This window comes from Microcaecilia unicolor, chromosome 6 (genome assembly GCF_901765095.1).
Source record: "Microcaecilia unicolor chromosome 6, aMicUni1.1, whole genome shotgun sequence".
Lineage (NCBI taxonomy): Eukaryota > Metazoa > Chordata > Amphibia > Gymnophiona > Siphonopidae > Microcaecilia > Microcaecilia unicolor.
The window spans coordinates 226765411-226790072 of record NC_044036.1 but is presented as its reverse complement, the minus strand read 5'-3'; the positions used below and the strand labels follow the sequence as shown (position 1 = coordinate 226790072).

General features: G+C 50.5%; 1 protein-coding gene across 2 annotated transcripts in view; it reads right to left on the bottom strand.

Moving 5' to 3' along the window:
* The window catches only part of FKBP15 (FKBP prolyl isomerase 15), a 1277056-nt gene that overhangs the window by 841238 nt on the left and 411156 nt on the right, over positions 1-24662 (bottom strand). For both annotated transcript variants that reach the window (XM_030206543.1, XM_030206544.1), the window contains one exon: positions 13297-13421. In XM_030206543.1, the coding sequence (XP_030062403.1) occupies positions 13297-13421 (125 nt within the window). The remainder of the gene's footprint in view (positions 1-13296; positions 13422-24662) is intronic.

Below are 24662 nucleotides of genomic sequence, written 5' to 3'. Positions count from 1 at the left end.
TTAACCAATTACGGGTTCGGCTAGCCATGTTAGATGATTACCCACTTATTCTTGGGGGAGACTAATATTGCCAGTGATCCCTCGATAGCCTTCCAAAAAGCCCTTGGGGGACAATTATCTGATCAGAGAGAGATGGAGGTTTTAGACGTCTGGCGACTTTTCCATGTAGAAGAACAAGATTATACTTTTTTTCTCTCACCCTCATGGGGTTCATGCACACCTGGACTATATTTTAGTCTCTCAAACCCTGTTTCACTCAGTGTTGGACACCACCATAAGTGTGGAGGATGTCTTCGACCACACCTTGGTGTGGGTGGATTTTTACTTGAGGGGAGAGCTCCCTTGAGCCTCACGGTGGCAAATGAACCTGGATCTATATCAGGCTAGAGTGTTCCTTCAGCAGGCTTAGTTGGATTACATGGCTGATAATAGAATGGATAATGTGGAGCCCAGAATTTATTGGGAAACAGCCAAGGAGATTTTCCATAGTAAAATCATTGCCTTTACAACAGCGTTTCATAAGAAGGAGGAGTGGGATATCATAGAAGTGGCATCCAGGTTACGTGAGACGAGGCATCTCTTCTTTGTTCAGCCATCTGAACAGAATTGTGCTATACATTTTGAAGTCAAGGAGCAAATGCAAACCTTGTTGGACACGAAAGCCCTACATAATATAAAGCTGTATAGATACAGACTATATTGGTGGGGTAATAAGATGGGAATGTTATTAGCTTCTCCGGTGATACCCCGGATCAACTAAAAGTTTTATATAACAAAGCTTAAGGGTGCTGCAGGGACCCCCTGCACTACAGTCCCTGATATCCAGTGAGAATTCATGCACTTTTATACAACCCTGTATAATAGTAGCTCATTTTCACAACCTGATTGTTCAGAATTTATTCACTCTCTGGATTGCCAAAGCTCACTGCGGAAAAATTGCAGACCCTTAATGCCCCATCAACGGGAAAGAAGAAACGGGGAGTCATTAAGAATTTTTAATTGGCTAAGGCCCCGGGGCCGGATGGTCTGGCCATGGAATTTTATAAAATCCTTCAGAATATCATGCCCCCCTTCATAAGTATGTGCGATTCGATCCAGGAGGCTCAAGTTATGGATCCCAACTTGAATCATGTTTACATAAGTTCTCCCAAAGCCAGGAAAAGATCCGGAGCTGGTTGGGTCTTATAGACCTCTCTCTCTCTTGAACCAGGACCTTAAGATTATGGCAGTGGTGTTTGCATCTCGGCTAGGCAGGTTCCTCCCTCAGCTTATTCATCCTTATCAAGTAGGAATTGTGCCTGGTAGATATGCCTCAGATTTGTGAGTTCTTGTGCCAAGTGGAGCACTGGTAAGCGCGATGACACGCCCTCATACTCTGCTTGGCGGCTGAGCAACCCCGAGGTTCACCTGCGGTGACTACCGTTCCCTGGAGGTTGAGCCCCCAGGTGCGGCCGGCCGGCACGACTTGTGCAGGAAGCTGAGGAGAGGGGTGCTGAGGAACCTGCTGGAGGGGAACGGAAGGGAATGGTCCTAGTACAAGCAGTGTCTAACAGGCTAGCAGCAGGCAAAAGAGTAATCCGGGTACAAGCAATATTCAACAGGCGGGCAGCAGGTGAGAGAATAATCCAGGTACAAGCAGTGTTCAACAGGCGGGCAAGCAAGCGAGAGAGTAATCCAGGTACAATGTTCAACAAGCAGGCAGCAGGCGAGAGAGTAACCCAGGTACAAGCAATGTTCAACAAGCAGGCAGCACGCGAGAGAGTAATCCAGGTACAAGCAATGTTCAACAAGCAGGCAGCACGCGAGAGAGTAATCCAGGTACAAGCAATGTTCAACAAGCAGGCAGCACGCGAGAGAGTAATCCAGGTACAAGCAATGTTCAACAGGCAGGCAGCAGGTGAGAGAATAATCCAGGTACAAGCAATGTTCAACGGGCAGAAATTTGGGAAACAATCCAATACAATGAGCGCTTACCAAATAGAAGCCGAAGCAATGAGGCTTAGGAAAAGTGCTCCAGAAATAGTGCTGGGCTTCCGGCGCTGACAGGGATCAGCTGGAGAGGAGAGCTGCATAGGTTAGGTGGTCGAGAAGGAGTCCGCTCACAATGAGGATCAATCCCTGCGAAGTACGGAGGTGGGTCGATGGTCCCAAACCGCCCCGGAGGCATGCGGAGCCGGCGAAACGTTGGGCATGTAGTGATCCTGGGCACGCGCACCATGCTGAGGTGAGAGGACGAACCCCACACAGACTGGAGCGCTGGACCCACTATGACGGCGGGCGTTCCCAGGCCGCCGTAGTGTCTCGCTGGAGAGGAGGTGAGGGCCGTGACAGTACCCTCCTGGGAAGGCCCCCTCTCTGTCCCGGTCCAGGTTTTGATGGATAGTCGGTATGGAATTCTTGGATCAGTTCTGGTGCATGGACGTTAGTAGCCGATTCCCAGGAATTATCTTCAGGACCAAAGTGTTTCCATTATAGTAAGTAGAAGAGTCGTCCCCCTTGGCGTTTGGAGTCCAGAACCTCCTCTACTTCGAATTCAGGGTCCGGTTCGGTCTCAGGAGCAGTGATCTTCCGTTGCTCTGGGTGCCACTTTGAGGACAATAACGGTTTCAGTAAGGACACATGGAAAGCGTTGTGGACCTTGAGCTTAACGGGTAATCGGAGACGATAGGAGACCGCCCCCACTTGGGATTGTATTGAGAAAGGTCCAATGTACTGGGGAGAGAACTTGAAAGAGGGTAAATGGAGTCTCAATTACTTGGTACTAAGCCAAACCTTCTGCCTTGGTTGAAAAGTCGGCACAGCCTGTCTTCTTTGGTCTGCGAAAAGCTTATACAGTGGTGGAAATAAGTATTTGATCCCTTGCTGATTTTGTAAGTTTGCCCACTGACAAAGACATGAGCAGCCCATAATTGAAGGGTAGGTTATTGGTAACAGTGAGAGATAGCACATCACAAATTAAATCCGGAAAATCACATTGTGGAAAGTATATGAATTTATTTGCATTCTGCAGAGGGAAATAAGTATTTGATCCCCCACCAACCAGTAAGAGATCTGGCCCCTACAGACCAGGTAGATGCTCCAAATCAACTCGTTACCTGCATGACAGACAGCTGTCGGCAATGGTCACCTGTATGAAAGACACCTGTCTACAGACTCAGTGAATCAGTCAGACTCTAACCTCTACAAAATGGCCAAGAGCAAGGAGCTGTCTAAGGATGTCAGGGACAAGATCATACACCTGCACAAGGCTGGAATGGGCTACAAAACCATCAGTAAGACGCTGGGCGAGAAGGAGACAACTGTTGGTGCCATAGTAAGAAAATGGAAGAAGTACAAAATGACTGTCAATCGACAAAGATCTGGGGCTCCACGCAAAATCTCACCTCGTGGGGTATCCTTGATCATGAGGAAGGTTAGAAATCAGCCTACAACTACAAGGGGGGAACTTGTCAATGATCTCAAGGCAGCTGGGACCACTGTCACCACGAAAACCATTGGTAACACATTACGACATAACGGATTGCAATCCTGCAGTGCCCGCAAGGTCCCCCTGCTCCGGAAGGCACATGTGACGGCCCGTCTGAAGTTTGCCAGTGAACACCTGGATGATGCCGAGAGTGATTGGGAGAAGGTGCTGTGGTCAGATGAGACAAAAATTGAGCTCTTTGGCATGAACTCAACTCGCCGTGTTTGGAGGAAGAGAAATGCTGCCTATGACCCAAAGAACACCGTCCCCACTGTCAAGCATGGAGGTGCAAATGTTATGTTTTGGGGGTGTTTCTCTGCTAAGGGCACAGGACTACTTCACCGCATCAATGGGAGAATGGATGGGGCCATGTACCGTACAATTCTGAGTGACAACCTCCTTCCCTCCGCCAGGGCCTTAAAAATGGGTCGTGGCTGGGTCTTCCAGCACAACAATGACCCAAAACATACAGCCAAGGCAACAAAGGAGTGGCTCAGGAAGAAGCACATTAGGGTCATGGAGTGGCCTAGCCAGTCACCAGACCTTAATCCCAACTGAAAACTTATGGAGGGAGCTGAAGCTGCGAGTTGCCAAGCGACAGTCCAGAACTCTTAATGATTTAGAGATGATCTGCAAAGAGGAGTGGACCAAAATTCCTCCTGACATGTGTGCAAACCTCATCATCAACTACAGAAGACGTCTGACCGCTGTGCTTGCCAACAAGGGTTTTGCCACCAAGTATTAGGTCTTGTTTGCCAGAGGGATTAAATACTTATTTCCCTCTGCAGAATGCAAATAAATTCATATACTTTCCACAATGTGATTTTCCGGATTTAATTTGTGATGTGCTATCTCTCACTGTTACCAATAACCTACCCTTCAATTATGGGCTGCTCATGTCTTTGTCAGTGGGCAAACTTACAAAATCAGCAAGGGATCAAATACTTATTTCCACCACTGTACTTGGCTGTGGCTTGCTGAAGATGATGCTGGACTTTACTCCAAATGTCCCAGATATCCATGAGGGTCTGTTGGGGCTGAGGCGAGGCTTGGGTCAGTGGTATCGGAAGGGGTAGTCGGGGGTGGCATTCATATACAGTAAAAAATGGTGATGTTCGAGAGGCGGAGTGGAGGCCATTGTTATAAGCAAATTCCGCCCAGGGGAGCAATGCGGACCAATCATCCTGTTGATTATTTGCATACATACGCAGAAAGGTCTCGAGTGTCTGATTGACCCGTTCTACCATCCCATTACTCTGAGGGTGATACGCGGATGAACAGTGAGTGGTGATGCCAAAAGCAGAGCACAGGGTTACATAAGTAATGCCACACTGGGAAAAGACCAAGGGTCCTTCGAGCCCAGCATCCTGTCCACGACAGCAGCCAATCCAGGCCAAGGGCACCTGGCAAGCTTCCCAAACGTACAAACACTCTACACATGTTATTCCTGGAATTGTGGATTCTTCCCAAGTCCAATTAGTAGTGGTTTATGGACTTGTCCTTTAGGAAACCGTCTAACCCCCTTTTAAACTCCACCAAGCTAACTGCCTTCACCACGTTCTCCGGCAATGAATTCCAGAGCTTAATTACGCGTTGGGTGAAGAAAACTTTTCTCCGATTTGTTTTAAATTTACTACACTGTAGTTTCATCGCATTCCCCCTAGTCCTAGTATTTTTGGAAAGCGTGAACAGACGCTTCACATCCACCTGTTCCACTCCACTCATTATTTTATATATCTCTATCATGTCTCCCCTCAGCCGTCTCTTCTCCAAGCTGAAAAGCCCTAGCCTCCTTAGCCTTTCCTCATAGGGAAGTCGTCCCATCCCCGCTATCATTTTAGTCGCCCTTCGCTGCACCTTTTCCAATTCTACTATATCTTTCTTGAGATGCGGCGACCAGAATTGAACACAATACTCAAGGTGCGGTCACACCATGGAGCGATATAACGGCATTATAACATCCTCACACCTGTTTTCCATACCTTTCCTAATAATACCCAACATTCTATTCACTTTCCGAGCCACAGCAGCACACTGAGCAGAAGGTTTCAGTGTATTATGGACGACGACACCCAGGTCCCTTTCTTGGTCTGTAGCTCCTAATGTAGAACCTTGCATGACGTAGCTATAATTCAGGTTCTTTTTTCCCACATGCATCACCTTGCACTTGCTCACATTAAACGTCATCTGCCATTTAGCCGCCCAGTCTCCCAGTCTCGTAAAGTCCTTCTGTAATTTTTCACAATCCTGTTGCGAGTTAACGACTTTGAATAACTTTGTGTCATCAGCAAATGTAATTACCTCGCTAGTTATTCCCATCTCTAAATCATTTATAAAAAGCAGCGGTCCTAGCACAGACCCCTGAGGAACCCCAGAATCTAGACGTAAATTGAGATCCTCGGTCACTTATGACCCACAGTGGTAGACCATGCAAATGGAACACATGCTGGATGAAATTCCTGGCGAGAATAGCGGCTGACGGGAGAGATTTCATGGGGACAAAGTGAGCCATCCGGGAGAATCAATCTACTACTACCCAAATGACCATGTGACCCTGGGAGGGAGGTAAGTCGGTAACAAAGTCCATGGATATCTCTTGCCAAGGAAGCAGTGGAACTGGTAACGGCTGTAAAAATCCCCACGGCTTGCCAGGAGAGGATTTGTTTCAGGCACAAACGGGGCAGGTGGAGACAAAATGCAAAACATCTTGAGCCATGCATGGCCACCAATAATACCGGCAGATCAAATGAAAGGTCTTGCAAAACCCAGAGTGCCCAGCAAACGTAGAAGAGTGTCCCCATTTGAGAACCTTCTTTCTGGACTGGGGTGGAATGGAGGTCTTCGGCGTGGCTGAAGCTACCATGGTGGAGGCGATACAGGACGGATTTAACATAGGATAGGATTCCTCAGGCTCTTCAGGGGTATTAAAGGCCCTGGAGAGTGCATCTGCTTGAACATTCTTCTCGGCAGGATGCAATATCAAGCGGAAATTAAAACGGGCAAAGAAGAGAGACCAATGTGCCTGTCGTGAGTTTAGTCTTTTAGCGTCCTGGAGGTACAAGAGGTTTTTGTGGTCGGTGATCACAGTGATGGGGTGTAATGCCCCCTCCAGAAGGTATCGCCACTCCTGGAGAGCCAATTTAAGGGCCAACAACTCCCGGTCCCCAATGGTGTAGTTATGTTCTGCTGGGGAGAATTTCTTGGAGAAACAAAAACAGGGATGACGCTTGCCGGAGTCTGTGGCTTGAGACAGAACTGCCCCTGCCCCCAGCGACGAGGCATCCACTTCTAAAATGAATGGTTTTGTTATATCTGGCCCTCAAAGGACCGGAGCAGACAAAAAGGCTTGCTTTAAGGCAGAGAAGGCTTCTTGGACCTCAGAAGACCAGTTCTTCACATCAGCCCCTTTCTTGGTAAGTGCGGTCAGAGGTGCAGTGATAAGGGAATATTGCTGGATTAACTGTCGGTAGTAGTTAGCAAAGCCAAGAAAGTGTTGCAGAGCCGGGAGACCTTGAGGCATGGGCCACTCCCGTATGGCTTGAAGTTTAGTGGGGTCCATTTGGAGCCCTTCTGAAGAAACGATATATCCCAGAAATTGAATTGACTGTTGGTGAAATGAGCACTTCTCTGGTTTAGTGAAGAGGCGATGATCCCAGAGGCATTTGAGAACTGTGCGGACATGATGAGGATGATCTCGAACAGAAGCAGAGAATACCAGAATGTCATCCAAATAAACAATAACTGAAGAGTACAGGAGATCCTGAAAAATGAAATCTTGGAAGACTGCAGGAGCGTTGCAGAGGCCAAACGGCATAACAAGATATTCGAAATGTCCCTCATGGGTATTGAAAGCAGTCTTCCACTCGTCTCCATGGCGGATTTGGACCAGGTTATAGGCGCCTCGGAGATCCAGCTTGGTAAAAATTGAAGCTCCCTACAAACGGTCGAATAGCTCTGGAATAAAAGGGAGCGGGTACCGGTTTTTAATGGTAATTTTGTTAAGGCCCCAGTAGTCTATACAAAGTCGTAGAGAGCCGCCCTTCTTAGTTACAAAGAAAAACCCGGCCCCTGCCGGAGAGGAAGAAGGTCTGATGAAGCCCTTTTCGAGGTTCTCTTGGATGTATTTCCGCATGACCTTAGATTCCTCCCAGGAGAGGGTACAAAGTCAGCCCCAGGGTGGTGTCTTGCTTGGGAGTAATTCAATAGGGCAGTCAAACAGGCGATGAGGGGGAAGAGATTCAGCCTCATGGGCATTAAAGACGTCCTGGAAGTCTTGGTATTCTACTGGAAGGCAAGCCTCACAGGGGCAGAGGACCCCGGGAAGGGCCGAAATAGTTTTCGTGGGAGGGTCCACTGGCATAAGACATGAAGCAAAACATTGGGAACCCCATCTGCTGATATCACCTGTGGTCCAGTTGATACTGGGCTTGTACTGTCGCAACCAGGGCAGGCCCAGAATAACAAGATGGATGGCCCGGGGAAGAACCAAGAGTTGGATCTCTTCTTGGTGTAGAATTCCGACTTGCATCTGTAATGGTTGGGTGACCTGGGTAATGGAGTGGGGTAGGGTCAATCCCTGAATGGAGGTCACATGTAACGTGGGTTTAAGGGATCGAAGGAGTCCCTAGTTGGGCTAGAAGGCTGAAGTCAATAAAATTCCCTCTGGCCCCTGAATCAATCAGGGCTAAAGCGCTAACACAAAGTTCATTCCATCGCAGAAAAATAGGAATGGAAACCAGATTATACGGAAGGGGTATCGACCCAGAGCCACCCCTTTCAAAGGCCCTGGGTCTGCGCATTTCCAGGTTTATTAGGACAAAATTGCACGAAATGACCAGCCTGTCCACAATACAGTCTATTGTTCCGACGGTGAGTCCTCTCCTGCTCAGACAATGTCGACCGATAACCATCGGCTCTTCAGAACCCCCAGAAGAGGAGCCAATCGTTCCCTATGGGGAACCAGGGCATGACTCAGAGGAGAAGGCCTCTGTGGAGGGCGCTGAGCAGAACGTTCCTGCGACCTCTCTTGGAAACGGATGTCAACACAGACACAAAGGGTAATGAGGGCGTCCAAGGTGGTCAGAAGTTCCTGGCCTGCTAACTCGTCCTTAATTCGGCCAGTTAGTCCTTGCCAAAAAATGGCTGTGAGGGCCTCTTGGTTCCATCTCAACTCGGAGGCAAGGGTTCGAAAGCATACCGCAGAAGCCCCTAAAGAATTGCTGCCTTGTTGAATCCGTAATTCTCCGGCTGCCAAGGAGGGACTCCCCGGGATGTCAAAAACTAACCTGAAACGACAAAAACTCCCCCAGGTCAGTGAGTAGTGGATTTCGCTGCTCCCAGAGAGGAGAGGCCCAAGCCAAGGTGGGTCCTGAGAGCAGTGAAATTATATAGGTAATCTTGAGTCTGTCGGAGGAAAGGGCCCCATCCTGCACCTCAAAGAGCATAAGGCACTGGTTAAGGAACCCCCAACAAGCAGGAGGCTCCGGAAACCACAACCCAGGAGTAGAGAAAACGGTCCCAGATGAGGCAGCAGGTGGTTGGCGCTGAATTTGGAGAGTGGACATCTGGGAACACACATCCTGTAAGACTCCAGAGAGTCAGTTTAGCTGGGCCTGTTGTTGCTGGAGAACCTGGGTAAGATCTGACAGTTCAGGTTTGTCCGGCGAACTCATGGCTTCAGCTTACTGTCAGACTTGTGAGTTCTTGAGCCAAGTGAAGCACTGGTGAGCGCGATGACACGCCCTCGGTACCTGCTTGGCGGCCGAGCAACCCCGAGGTTCACTTGCAGTGACCGCCGTTCCCTGGAGGTTGAGCCCCCAGGTGCAGGCAGCCGGCAGGACTTGTGTGGGAAGCTGAGGAAAGGGGCGCTGAGGAACCAGCTGGAGGGGAACGGAAGGGAATGGTCCTGGTACAAGCAGTGTCCAACAGGCTGGCAGCAGGCAAAAGAGCAATCCAGGTACAAGCAATGTTCAAGAGGCTGGCAGCAGGCAACAGAGTAATCCGGGTACAAGCAGTGTTCAAGAGGTGGGCAGCAGGCAACAGAGTAATCCGGGTACAAGCAGTGTTCAACAGGTGGGCAGCAGGCGAGAGAGTAATCCAGGTATGAGCAATGTTCGCAGGCAGGCAGCAGGTGAGAGAGTAATCCAGGTACGAGCAGTGTTCAAGAAGCAGGCAGCAGGCGAGAGAGTAATCCAGGTACAAGCAGTGTTCAAGAAGCAGGCAGCAGGCAGAGTAATCCAGGTACGAGCAATGTTCAACAGGCAGGCAGCAGGCGAGAGAGTAATCCAGGTATAAGCAATGTTCAATGGGCAGAAATTCGGGAAACAGTCCAATACAAAGAGCGCTTACCAAATAGAAGCCGAAGCAATGAGGCCTAGGGAAGTGCTCCAGAAATAGCGCTGGGCTTCCGGTGCTGAGAGGGATCAGCTGGAGAGGAGAGCTGCCAAAGCTTAGGTGGTCGAGGAAGAGTCCGCTCGCAACAAGGACCTCCCCACGGTGCACGGAGGTGGGTTGATGGTCCTGAACCGCCCTGGTGTGCGGAGCCGGCGAAACGTAGGGCATGTAGTGATCCTGGGCGTGCGCACCACGCCAAGGGAGAGGACAAGCGCCGCACAGACCGGCGCACCGGACCTGCTATGAAGGCGGGCATTCCCACGCCGTCGGAGTGTCTCGCTGGAGAGCAGGTGAGGGCCGTGACACTCAGCTAATATCTTAAAGGTCTGCCGTATACTTAGGGAGGGCGTGTGTAGATCAGGGGATGCAATTCTGGATACAGAGAAGACATTTGATGAAGTGTTATGGCAGTATTTGTTTTGGGATCTTCAAAGCCTTGGTATAACAGGGGCCTTCTTGGACTGGGTAAGAGTGCTCTATAGTAGCCCTTCTGCTCAACTTGTTAATGATGCCCTTACAGAAACTTTCTCTGCGGAGGGGCACACTGCAGGGCTGTCCCCTCTCCCAGCTCCTGTGCGTGCTCTCTGTAGAGATTCTAGCGGCAAAAATATGGTGGGTAGGCAGACGAGAATACCGAATAAATCTTTTCGCTGATCACATGTTGTTACGCATCAACAACATGGCATCTACGCTTTACGGTCATTATGAGACTCATCTGGGATTTTGGTACTTTCGCCGGCTTGCAGATTAACTTTGGCAAATCAGAGGCTCTCCCCATCATGAACCCTTGCACGTGCATAGCAATTAGGGATTTTTCTTTTTCATGGGCAAAAACTGGGATTAAGTACCTGGGAATTTGAGTACTATGATTGGCTTTCCACGAAAAATATAATATTCAACGTAGTGCAGAAGCTCTGTGTACAATGAAAAGGTTTGCCTGTGAACCTTTTAGGCACAGTGGCCCTTATTAATATGGTTCTTTTACCAAAATTACTTTTATCCATTGCAAATGTTACCTTTGTGAGTGGCACAGAGAGAGGAGGGATTATCGTGCAACATTATTAACTCTTATTTGGCACTCTAAAAGACCTCACATCACATTCTCTAAACTGATCCATAATAGAGCACGGGGGTAGGGGGGGAATTCAATTACTGGACCTCTGACTATACAATGTAGCATCCTTGATGAGATGAGCATACTAACTCTGCTCATTTTGCTCCTGCAGATTTTTGGCAAACCTAGTGCGCCCCATAAGATATCATCTTGGCTTTGGATCCTCATGCTAGCCATAGGATGGGATCTTTGAGCAAAAACAACTTTCTAATTGCTTTGAAGGCCTGGCATTGGTGGCAGGATGTTATCGGAAAAGCCTTGGAGGGGGGTGAACCCTTTGCGCCTCTGGTGGATAATATGGACGTTCCAACGGCTGTAGGCCAGGGAGCTTTTATATGGTGGCAAAGGGGCAGTTGCAGACATTTGGGACAACTGAGCGAGCTAAGTGGTACCAACTTCCCTACCTTTGATCAAGCAAGCGTGCATGGAATATCCCTAATACACATCTTTTTCACTTTTTCCAGGTGAGGCACTATGTTAACTTCATGGAACATTGTTTGGGCTCTCCTCTGAGATTCACCAGACTACCAAATATTTTCCCAGCTACCACCTGCCTTGAATAAACTTTCTCAGTGGTACCAACTGGCTAGGGGATGCTAGGAAAGCCCCCCACCTAGATTTACTAATTCAGGGATGGCTAGGGATTTGGGGGAGAAGGTTTCTTGGAAGCTTCTGAAGGGTGCACCTGAAAATCTCCATGGATCATGACAAATGCTGTACTGCAGGATATTAAATATAAAACCTTTGATAGAGTTTATATTTCAAAGCAGAGGGGCAAGTTTATGGGACTTTGGGAAGATACTTGTTTAAAGTGCAAGGCTGCCCCAGGTTCCCTTCTGCATTCATTTCTGGAATGCCCTGCCCTGTCCTCTCTATAGACTCAGGTTCTAAGGGTCCTTGTGTTGATTTTGCAGTGTACATTTGAGTGGTCTTACATTGCTTTGCTCCTCAGTGTACATTTCAGTGGTGCTACATTGCTTTGCTCCTCAGTGTACATTTGAGTGGTCCTACATGCTTTGCTCCTCAGTAGTGGGGATCAACTGCATAGAGATAGCCTGAGAGAGGCACGTCAGTTTGTACTTTTGGCTGTGTTATTGGTTAAGAAGTACATACTGCAGTAGCCCCCAATCCACCCTCCATAGTAGGCTGGCTTGGTTTTATGAGAGAGATGGCAGAATGGTTGCCCCTCCAGTTTGCCATATGCACATTGCTGAGGCAACGCCCTTATCAAGACCTTTGGAATAGGTATACTACATTGTATCCTGGGGGGGGGGGGGGGGTTAGAACGAAGGGTGGTATATGAGCTACTACTGTGGAGACCTGGGGAGGGAGGGACTTTGCTTTGGTGTTCTCTTTAAGGGTGGTATATGAAAAATGATCAGGGGCAGTGCACAATTCTTTTTGGGGGTTGTCCTCTTTATTGTCATGCTCACCCAAATTTGGTTGTTGCATTGTTCAGTTTTGTCCTTGTTGAGTGGAACACTAATAAACTGTACCTGCCTTTGATTCACTAAAGATAATTAAAAAAAAAAACAAAAAAAAAAAAAGGAGAGTGACAAAAAGTTACCCCATGTGGAATACTATGTGGGTTACACCATTGACAGACGAAGCTTGGGGGGAGGCATATGAGTATATACACAAACATTTGTGGGTGACCAAATATAAGCAGTTGCAATACAGGGTAGTAAATAGAATTTATGCAAGTCCTCAACAACTTTATTATATGGGTCACTGACAGGGGGGAATGCTGGCGTGGGTGTGGAGATGCCGGAACCTTTAATCATATGTAGTGGGAAGTGCAGAAAAACAAACCAACCAAAACATAAAATCATACATCAACTCCCTAAAAACAAGAGAGAGAGAGAGGAAACCTAGACTCCTCCAAGTTTCCCTTGCACAGCAAAACTCCAAATTCCACCCCTGGCAGTTTTACTCCATTGGGAAACCAATTCGCCAACTGGGCCCAGAAATTTCACTAACAGTTTAGACCACAAGGGTCTGTCACCATCTGCTGGAGACAGAGAATACTGGTAGGCTGTGCCTACATGAAATCTTTGTAACACAGAGCTCATAGATCAATGATCTCAGTCTCCACCTGCTGGTTGACAGACACAACCTCTGCGTTTGGATTGGTCTTGTAGAATGAAAAGGTAAGTAGAGATTAGTAGTTGGTATGGATGAGCAGACTGGATAAGCCATATGGTCTTATCTGTCATTTTCTGTGCTTCTATTTTAATAATTCTAGAGTTTTGTGAATCTCATTTCAAATGCTTCCCTAAGTATTGGCTCTCTGTAAGCAACAATCTTCTTCACAGTTTATTACCCATGTATGGGAGGCAGAATTGGAAACTCTGTTGAGAAACCATCTGTGCTGGAAACTGGGAACTGTGCAGCTAAATCTCTTGAATCGATACTCTGTCTGTCCGACCCAGAATCCTTTAATTTTACCTAAATAAAAATGAAGCATTAAGTCATTGTAATGATAACAAAACAGAAAAGAATTAGAAACATTTAACAGTTATGCATAAGCCAAAATTAAGAGCCTGCCTTTTTAAATGCTATTCACTTTTGCTCTTTCCTTCCCTCCCAAACTTGTTTGCCTCCTCTATAAAGCGAATGCTACATACCTGTAGAAGGTATTCTCCGAGGACAGCAGGCTGATTGTTTTCACTGATGGGTGACGTCCATGGCAGCCCCTCCAATCGGAATCTTCACTAGCAAAAGCCTTTGCTAGCCCTCGCGCGCCAATGCGCACCGCGCATGCGCGGCCGTCTTCCCGCCCGAAACCGGCTCGTGCCGACCAGTCTCATATGTAGCAAAACAAAGAGAAGGGAAGACACAACTCCAAAGGGGAGGCGGGCGGGTCTGTGAGAACAATCAGCCTGCTGTCCTCGGAGAATACCTTCTACAGGTATGTAGCATTCGCTTTCTCCGAGGACAAGCAGGCTGCTTGTTCTCACTGATGGGGTATCCCTAGCCCACAGGCTCACTCAAAACAACAAATATGGTCAATTGGACCTCGCAACGGCGAGGACATAACTGAGATTGACCTAACAATTTTCCAACTAACTGAGAGTGTAGCCTGGAACAGAAAAAACATGGGCCTAGGGGGGTGGAGTTGGATTCTAAACCCCGAACAGATTCTGAAGCACTGACTGCCCGAACCGACTGTCGCGTCGGGTATCCTGCTGCAGGCAGTAATGAGATGTGAATGTGTGGACAGATGACCACGTCGCAGCTTTGCAAATCTCTTCAATAGTGGCTGACTTCAAGTGGGCTACCAACGCTGCCGTGGCTCTAACATTATGAGCCGTGACATGACCCTCAAGAGCCAGCCCAGCCTGGGCATAAGTGAAGGAAATGCAATTTGCTAGCCAATTGGATATGGTGCGTTTCCCCACAGCCACTCCCCTCCTGTTGGGATCAAAAGAAACAAACAATTGGGCGGACTGTCTGTTGGGCTGTGTCCGCTCCAGATAGAAGGCCAATGCTCTCTTGCAGTCCAATGTGTGCAGCTGACGTTCAGCAGGGCAGGAATGAGGTCGGGGAAAGAATGTTGGCAAGACAACTGACTGGTTCAGATGGAACTCTGACACAACCTTTGGCAAGAACTTAGGGTGAGTGCGGAGGACTACTCTGTTATGATGAAATTTGGTGTAAGGAGCCTGGGCTACCAGGGCCTGAAGCTCACTGACTCTACGAGCTGAAGTAACTGCCACCAAGAAAATGACCTTCCAGGTCAAGTACTTCAGATGGCAGGAGTTCAGTGGCTCAAAAGGAGGTTTCATCAGCTGGGTGAAAATGACATTGAGATCCCATGACACTGTAGGAGGTTTGACGGTGGGCTTTGACAAAAGCAAACCTCTCATGAATCGAACAACTAAAGGCTGTCCCGAGATCGGCTTACCTTCCACAAGGTAATGGTATGCACTGATTGCACTAAGGTGAACTCTTACAGAGTTGGTCTTGAGACCAGACTCAGACAAGTGCAGAAGGTATTCAAGCAGGGTGTGTAGGACAAGAGCGAGGATCTAGGGCCTTGCTGTCATACCAGACGGCAAACCTCCTCCATAGAAAGAAGTAACTCCTCTTAGTGGAATCTTTCCTGGAAGCAAGCAAGATGCGGGAGACACCCTCTGACAGACCCAAAGAGGCAAAGTCTACGCTCTCAACATCCAGGCCGTGAGAGCCAGAGACCGGAGGTTGGGAAGCTGAAGCGCCCCCTCGTCCTGTGTGATGAGGGTCGGAAAACACTCCAATCTCCATGGTTCTTCGGAGGACAACTCCAGAAGAAGAGGAAACCAGATCTGACGCGGCCAAAAAGGAGCAATCAGAATCATGGTGCCTCGGTCTTGCTTGAGTTTCAACAAAGTCTTCCCCACCAGAGGTATGGGAGGATAAGCATACAGCAGACCCTCCCCCCAGTCCAGGAGGAAGGCATCCGATGCCAGTCTGCCGTGGGCCTGAAGCCTGGAACAGAACTGAGGGACTTTGTGGTTGGCTCGAGATGCAAAGAGATCTACCAAGGGGGTGCCCCACACCTGGAAGATCTGTCGCACTACACGGGAATTGAGCGACCACTCGTGAGGTTGCATAATCCTGCTCAACCTGTCGGCCAGACTGTTGTTTACGCCTGCCAGATATGTGGCTTGGAGCACCATGCCGTGACGGCGAGCCCAAAGCCATATGCTGACGGCTTCCTGACACAGGGGGCAAGATCCGGTGCCCCCCTGCTTGTTGATGTAATACATGGCAACCTGGTTGTCTGTCTGAATTTGGATAATTTGGGGGGACAGCCGATCTCTGAAAGCCTTCAGAGCGTTCCAGACCGCTCGTAACTCCAGGAGATTGATCTGCAGATTGCGTTCCTGGAGGGACCAGCTTCCTTGGGTGTGAAGCCCATCGACATGAGCTCCCCACCCCAGGAGAGACGCATCCGTGGTCAGGGGATTTGAGAAAACTCGTGGACAGGTGGATCACGTCTTCTAGATCCCCAGCAGCCTGAAACCACTGGGAAGCTAGGGTCCATTGAGCAGATCTCATGTGAAGGCGGGCCATGGGAGTCACATGAACTGTGGAGGCCATGTGGCCCAGCAATCTCAACATCTGCCGAGCTGTGATCTGCTGGGACGCTTGCACCCGCGAGACGAGGGACAACAAGTTGTTGGCTCTCGTCTCTGGGAGATAGGCGCGAGCCGTCCGAGAGTCCAGCAGAGCTCCTATGAATTCGAGTTTCTGCACTGGAAGAAGGTGGGACTTTGGATAATTTATCACAAACCCCAGTAGCTCCAGGAGGCGAATAGTCATCTGCATGGACTGTAGAGCTCCTGCCTCGGATGTGTTCTTCACCAGCCAATCGTCGAGATATGGGAACACGTGTACCCCCAAGCCTGCGAAGTGCCGCTGCTACTACAGCCAAGCACTTCGTGAACACTCTGGGCGCAGAGGCGAGCCCAAAGGGTAGCACACAGTACTGGAAGTGACGTGTGCCCAGCTGAAATCGCAGATACTGTCTGTGAGCTAGCAGTATCGGGATGTGTGTGTAGGCGTCCTTCAAGTCCAGAGAGCATAGCCAATCGTTTTCCTGAATCATGGGGAGAAGGGTGCCCAGGGAAAGCATCCTAAACTTTTCTTTGACCAGATATTTGTTCAGGGCCCTTAGGTCTAAGGATGGGACGCATCCCCCCTGTTTTCTTTTCCACAAGGAAGTACCTGGAATAGAATCCCAGCCCTTCTTGCCCGGATGGCACGGGCTCGACCGCATTGGCGCTGAGAAGGGCGGAGAGTTCCTCTGCAAGTACCTGCTTGTGCTGGAAGCTGTAAGACTGAGCTCCCGGTGGACAATTTGGAGGTTTTGAGGCCAAATTGAGGGTGTATCCTTGCCGGACTATTTGGAGAACCCACTGATCGGAGGTTATGAGAGGCCACCTTTGGTGAAAAACTTTCAACCTCCCTCCGACTGGCAGGTCGCCCGGCACGGACACTTGGATGTCAGCTATGCTCTGCTGGAGCCAGTCAAAAGCTCGTCCCTTGCTTTTGCTGGGGAGCCGCAGAGCCTTGCTGAGGCGCACGCTGCTGACGAGAGCGAGCGCGCTGGGGCTTAGCCTGGGCCGCAGGCTGTCGAGAAGGAGGGTTGTACCTACGCTTACCAGAAGAGTAAGGAACAGTCCTCCTTCCCCCCAAAAATCGTCTACCTGTAGAGGTAGAAGCTGAAGGCTGCCGGCGGGAGAACTTGTCGAAAGCGGTATCCCGCTGGTGGAGCTGCTCTACCACCTGCTCGACTTTTTCTCCAAAAATGTTATCCGCACGGCAAGGCGAGTCCCCAATCCGCTGCTGGAGTCTATTCTCCAGGTCGGAGGCACGCAGCCATGAGAGTCTGCGCATCACCACACCTTGAGCAGCGGCCCTGGACGCAACATCAAAGGTGTCATACACCCCTCTGGCCAGGAATTTTCTGCACGCCTTCAGCTGCCTGACCACCTCCTGTAATGGCTTGGCTTGCTCAGGGGGGGAGCTTGTCCACCAAGCCCGCCAACTGCCGCACATTGTTCCGCATGTGTATGCTCGTGTAGAGCTGGTAAGACTGAATTTTGGCCACGAGCATAGAGGAATGGTAGGCCTTCCTCCCAAAGGAGTCTAAGGTTCTAGAGTCCTTGCCCGGGGGCGCCGAAGCATGCTCCCTAGAACTCTTAGCCTTCTTTAGGGCCAAATCCACAACTCCAGAGTCGTGAGGCAACTGAGTGCGCATCAGCTCTGGGTCCCCATGGATCCGGTACTGGGACTCGATCTTCTTGGGAATGTGGGGATTACTTAATGGCTTGGTCCAGTTCGCCAGCAATGTCTTTTTGAGGACATGATGCATGGGTACTGTGGACGCTTCCTTAGGTGGAGAAGGATAGTCCAGGAGCTCAAACATCTCTGCCCTGGGCTCGTCCTCCACAACCACCGGGAAGGGGATGGCCGTAGACATCTCCCGGAGAAAGGAAGCGAAAGACAGACTCTCGGGAGGAGAAAGCTGCCTTTCAGGAGAGAGAGTGGGATCAGAAGGTAGGCCATCAGACTCCTCGTCAGAGAAATATCTGATGTCCTCCCTCCTCCTCCCACGAGGCCTCACCGTCGGTATCAGACACAAGTTCGCGGACCTGTGTCTGAAGCCGTGCCCGGCTCGACTCCGTGGAACCACGGCCACGGTGGGAGCATCAAGATGTAGACTCCCTCGCTCGCACCGGCGAAGCTCCCTCCGCCGACGTCGTCAGGGAGCCTTCCTGGGAGGCTACCGCAGTCGGTACCACAAGCGGCACCGATGTCGGAGACCTCACCCCGGGCAAGAGGCCAGCCGGCGCCTCACTCGACGGTACCGGTGGCGCAAGCACCCCCGGTACCGGAGGGGAAGGGCGCAACAGCTCTCCCAGGATCTCTGGGAGAACGGCCCGGAGACTCTCGTGCAGAGCGGCTGTGGAGAAAGACATGGAAGCCGATGCAGGTGTCGATGTCAGAGTCTGTTCCGGGCGTGGAGGCTGTTCCGGGCTGTCCATAGTGGAGCGCATCGACACCTCTTGAACAGAGGGTGAGCGGTCCTCTCGGTGCCGATGCCTACTGGGTGCCGACTCCCTCGGCGACCCAGAGCTCTCGGTGCCGACACGGGAAGGGGACCGGTGTCGATGCTTCTTCGACTTCTTGGGACGAAGCATGTCACCGGAGCTTCCCGGCACTGACGAGGACGTAGAATCCAACCGTCGCTTCCTCGGGGCCGAGGCCGAAGAAGGTCGGTCTCGGGGGGGCTGTACCGCAGGAGCCCTCAGGGTAGGGGGAGACCCACCCGAAGGCTCACCGCCACCAGCAGGGGAATGGACAGCCCTCACCTGCACTCCAGACGAAGCACCACCGTCCGACGACATCAACAGACGAGGAGGTCCCGGTACCACCGACGCCGACGCAGCCTTCCGATGTCTCAGCCCCAATGCAGAGGGTCGATGCCTCGATGCAATCGCGGCAGAGGATGAAGGTCTGGACGCTGGCGACGTCGATGCACTCGATACTCCCGGTGCCGATGCCGACGAAGAGCCCGAGAACAAAACGTTCCACTGGGCCAATCTCGCTACCTGAGTCCGCTTTTGTAAAAGGGAACACAGACTACAGGCCTGCGGGCGGTGCCCAGCCCCCAGACACTGAAGACACGACGCGTGCCTATCAGTGAGCGAGATTACCCGGGCGCACTGGGTGCACTTCTTGAAGCCGCTGGGAGACTTCGATGTCATGGGCGGAAAAATCGCACCGGCGACATCAAAACTCGTAATGGCGAAGATGGCACCACAAAAAAGGGGAAGAAAAACTTCTAACCGAGGCCTCCAAGGGGCCTACCCCGACGACGAAAGAAAACTTAATGGGGCAAAACTAGAAATATAGGAAGGGGAACAGACCGAAAACGTCTTCTTCCGAATGGTTTTTTTTTTTTTTTTTCGTAGCGAATATCAAAAAAGACGCGCGAGGTCGACTTTCGGGGCGCGAACGGCGTAAATACGATCGTACCGGGCGCGGACAAAAGAAGACTGGCCGGCACGAGCCGGTTTCGGGCGGGAAGACGGCCGCGCATGCGCGGTGCGCATTGGCGCTTGAGGGCTAGCAAAGGCTTTTGCTAGTGAAGATTCCGATTGGAGGGGCTGCCGTGGACATCACCCATCAGTGAGAACAAGCAGCCTGCTTGTCCTCGGAGAATTTATCTCGCATACATTTCTCCCTTCTTATACAGCCCACATTTTGTGCCTGATCCCTCTCTCCCTCCTATTCTGCGGCTATTATTTCTTCCCCCATCCTGCCAACCACTGTTTATTCTGGTCCTTGGTCCTTCTTCCTCGCCTAGGACCATCCTTCTTTTCTGCTCAGCAGTACTCAACTTCAGATGCTTAGGTTGACAGTCCAAAATAATTCTTTTAAAATTAAGTCATGCCACAGGTATCTTAGCACCTTAGAGGGCGACAAGCTAGGGTTTTTTTTCTGTTTTGGCCAAAAATTAATCTGTGGCCAAGATTCACTGCTAGGTTGCAGCCGAAACTGTCAACCCCCACCCCCTGGGCAGAAAGCGAACCCGCTGAACTGCCTGCAACCCCACTATATGTAGGCCCTCCCTGGGCCTACCCTGTTAGGCTAGTGGCCTCTTCAGGGCAGAAGGGATCCAGAAATGCACCTGCCCCTGCCTGCTCCGCAGTCAAAATAGCTGCCACAATTTGTCATGGCAGCCATTTTGAGGTTGGAACTGGCATGGGCAGGAGCAATCCCTAGTCGCTCCTACCCATGCTGGCTACAATCTCAAAAAGGGGGCTGCGGGAAGTCGCAGCAGCCATTTTGGCTGCAGAGCTGGCACAGGCAAGAGCAACTGGAAAACATTCCTGCTCTAAGAGGCCTCTAAAACACCAAGGAGTCTAAAAGTAGGCCTAGGGTCAGGCGGTGGGAGGGCGGTACTTGTGATTGTTGGGGGGGGGGGGGGGGGATGTTTTCAGTTTCAGCCAAAAACGCACTGGAAGTTTTGCCCAACTGAAGCATGTCTGAACTTGGATTTCAGGCTGGTTTTGGTGCTGAAGCCGAAACTCAGTCAGTCTCTACCACCTGACCATATAGGTATGTGATAGAGGATATAAATAAAATGAAACCACAATAAAAGGCTCAGCGCACTGCAATACAAGTTAACATAGAGAAATACAAAGCATCTGCATTAAGAGACCGATTCAATGTGGCTTGTGTCTGTTGGAATAAAGTTTAAAAGATCAGACCCTCAATGATACTTTGACTGAAGCTGCTGTTATTTTCTATAATCCAAGAATTATGTTCCAAGTTAGACTAAAGATCCCTGTTCATTTGTGAATTATGCCTTTCCAGCACACAGATTTTATTGAAGAGTGCCACTAAAGCAGCTGAAAACATTGAAAGTTTCATATAGAGATGAGGCAGGGAAAAGCTAATTCTTTATCTAGAAGCATAAATTCCCTAGATTCAAGCCTTTGCTAACTAGACAATACAACTCAGAATTCAGTAACAATCTCCTTGCTATAAACTCAGTGCTTTTTTTGTGCCGGTATGTGCCGGTACGGTGTACCGGCACCTTTTTTGTGAGGTCCGGCTCACCTGCCCGCTCCCTTCCGTTTGTGCACCCGTGCGCCCTCTTCTCCCTCAGTTCCCCCACTTTCCTTTAAATTTTTAATTTACCAGAAGTTGCGGCGAACCGGCAGTAAAAACAGCTGGCAGGCAGGCAGGCTTGCCTCCTCATCACTTCCCTTCCCTCTCAGCACGTCCCATCCTCCTCTGATGTAATTTCCTTTCCGCGAGGGCGGGTGAGAGAGAAGGGAAGCGACAAGGAGGCAAGCCTGCCTGCCAGCTGTTTTTACTACCGGTTCGCTGCGACATCGGGTAAATTAAAAATTTAAAGGAAAGTCGGGAAGCTGAGGGAGGGTGGGGGGGGGGGCTGCGGTTTGAACGGATCGCTGGACATGGAGGGGACAGAGGGCAGGGGAGAGAGGAGAACTGCTGGACATGGATAGGGAGGGAGGGCGGGGGAGGGCAGAGGAGAGAGGAGACATACTGGACATGGATGGGAGGGGGCAGGGAAGAGGAGAATCGCTGGACATGGATGGGAGGGAAGGGCAGGGGAGAGAGATTTGCTGGACATGGATGGGAGGAGACGGGAGGGGAGGGGAGAGAGGAGACATGCTGCACATGGATGGGAGGAGACGGGAGGGGAGGGGAGAGAGGAGAATCGCTGCACATGGATGGGAGGAGAGGGCAGGGGAGAGAGGAGAATCGCTGGACATGGATGGGAGGGGAGGGCAGGGGAGAGAGGAGAATCGCTGGACATGGATGGGAGGGAAGGGCAGGTGAGAGAGAATCGCTGGACATGGATGGGAGGGAAGGGCAGGTGAGAGAGAATCGCTGGACATGGATGGGAGGGAAGGGCAGGTGAGAGAGAATCGCTGGACATGGATGGGAGGGAAGGGCAGGTGAGAGAGAATCGCTGGACATGGATGGGAGGTGAAGGCAGGGGAGAAAATCGCTGGACATAGATGGGAGGTGATGGCAGGGGAGAGAGAATCGCTGGACATGGATGGGAGGGCAGGGGAGAGAGGAGAATTGCTGGATATGGATGGGAGGGGACGGCAGGGGAGAGAGGAGAATTGCTGGACATGGATTAGAGGGGACAGCAGGGGAGAGAGGAGAATTGCTGGACATGGATGACAGGGGAGGGCAGGGGAGAGAGGAGAATTGCTGGAGATAGATGAGAGGGGAGGCTTGCTGGATATGGATGGGAGAGGAGGGCAGGGGAGAGAGGAGAATTGCTGGACATGGATTAGAGGGGAGAGCAGGGGAGAGAGGAGAATTGCTGGATGGATGAGAGGGGAGGCAAGGGAGAGAGGAGAATTGCTGGACATGGATGAGAGGGGAGGAGAGGGGAGGGTAGAGGAGAGAGGAGAATCGCTGGACATGGATGGGAGGGGAGGGCAGGGGAGAGGAAAATCGCTGGACATGGATGGCAGGGGAGGACAGGGGGCAGAGGAGTCATGCTGGACATGGAGGGAAGGGCAGGGGAGAGGAAAATCGCTGGACATGGATGGCAGGGGAGGACGGGGGCAGAGGAGTCATGCTGGACATGGATGGGAGGGGAGGGCAAGGGAGAAAGGAGAATTTCTGGACATGGAGGGGAGGGCAGGGAAGAGAGGAGCGCTGGGAAGAGAGAATTCCTGGACATAAATGGGAGGGAAGGGCAGGGGAGCGAGGAGAATCACTGGACATGGATGGCAGGGGATAGAGGAGAATCGCTGGACATGGGAGGGGAGGACAGGGTGAGGGGAGACATGCTGGGGATGGAGGGGAGGGAAGACAGGAAGGAGATGCACATGGATGGAAAGGGAGGGCAGGGGAGAGAGGAGAAATGCTGGGCTTGAATGGAGGAGAGGGGAGAGAGAATTATTGCTTTATATGGATACAGGGGAGGGATGAGAGAGGAGAAGTGCTGGACATGGATGGAGGAGAGGAGAGGTGCTGGACATGGATGGAGGGCAGGAAAGAAAAAAGAAGAAGATGCACATGGATGGAGATGAGGGAAAAGGAAGAGAAGAGAAAAACTGCACATGGATAGAGAAAATAGGCAAAAGCTGGATCAATTCCACAGAGGAGGACCCAGCTTTTACTTATGGATGTATGGCAAGAAATAAAGAAGAAAGGAGGAAAGTAAAGAAATAAATGGAAAGGAAGCCCTGGAAACGGAGTTAAGAGAATAAATAGAGAGCAGCAGAATCAGAGACTGGGACCAATATGGATAGAAAAACAAAGTCACCAGACAACAAAGGTAGAAAAAAATCATTTTATTTTCATTTTAGTTTTTGGAATATGTCCAATCTGAGAATTTATATCTGCTGTCTTATTTTGCACTGGGTATACTGGAGCTAGAAAAGCTTAAAGAAATTATTTATAATGAAAAAAAAATCCCGTTATTTTTTTTCTCCTATACTAGTATCATATTTTCTATGATGTCTGTTTATATGCGCCATGGCTGGTAAAAAGGGGTGTGGCTAATGTGGGTGTGGCTATAATAGGGGTGAGGTCATATGTGGTGACCCCACCCATAATTACATTTTTTTCTACAAAAAAAGCACTGCATAAACTGCACCCTTTGAAATATGCAATATATGAAATATAATATAACTAGACTTTGAGCCCGTAAAAATGGGCTATTATAGCAAAGGGGGGGGGGGGGTTGAAAGGCCCGCCCCCACCGCCAAGTTCGCCGCTGCCCCTCCCCCTCCGAGTTCGCCCCCCCCCCCCCACCGAGCCGTCACCACCCACCTTCCACCCGGCCGGGCCCTCACTCCGCTATTGAAACAGCGAGGGTCCGGAAACGCAGCACTGAGCTCTGCTGAGCTGCCGACGTCGGCCTTCGTTCTTCTTCTCTGCCTGTCCCGCCCTCGTGTGACATAACGTCGTCGAGGGGAGGGACAGAGGCAGAGAAGAAGAAGGAAGGGCGATGTCGGCAGCTCAGCAGAGCTCAGTGCTGCGTTCCCAGACCCTCGCTGTTTCAATAGTGGAGCGAGGGCCCGACCAGGTAGAAGGTGGGTGGCGGCGGCGACTCGGGTGGGGGGAGCGTTAGACGGCGGTGTCCCTCCCTCAGCAATGCGCAGTACAGACCCTCTGTGTTCCGCCCCCCCGTCATCACGTATTGACGTGGGGGCGGGGCAGAGGTCTCTACTGCGCATTTGCGAGTGAGTATGGTCACTCGCCGTTTATACAGTGGTGGAAATAAGTATTTGATCCCTTGCTGATTTTGTAAGTTTGCCCACTGACAAAGACATGAGCAGCCCATAATTGAAGGGTAGGTTATTAGTAACAGTGAGAGATAGCACATCACAAATTAAATCCGGAAAATCACATTGTGGAAAGTATATGAATTTATTTGCATTCTGCAGAGGGAAATAAGTATTTAATCCCTCTGGCAAACAAGACCTAATACTTGGTGGCAAAACCCTTGTTGGCAAGCACAGCGGTCAGACGTCTTCTGTAGTTGATGATGAGGTTTGCACACATGTCAGGAGGAATTTTGGTCCACTCCTCTTTGCAGATCATCTCTAAATCATTAAGAGTTCTGGGCTGTCGCTTGGCAACTCGCAGCTTCAGCTCCCTCCATAAGTTTTCAATGGGATTAAGGTC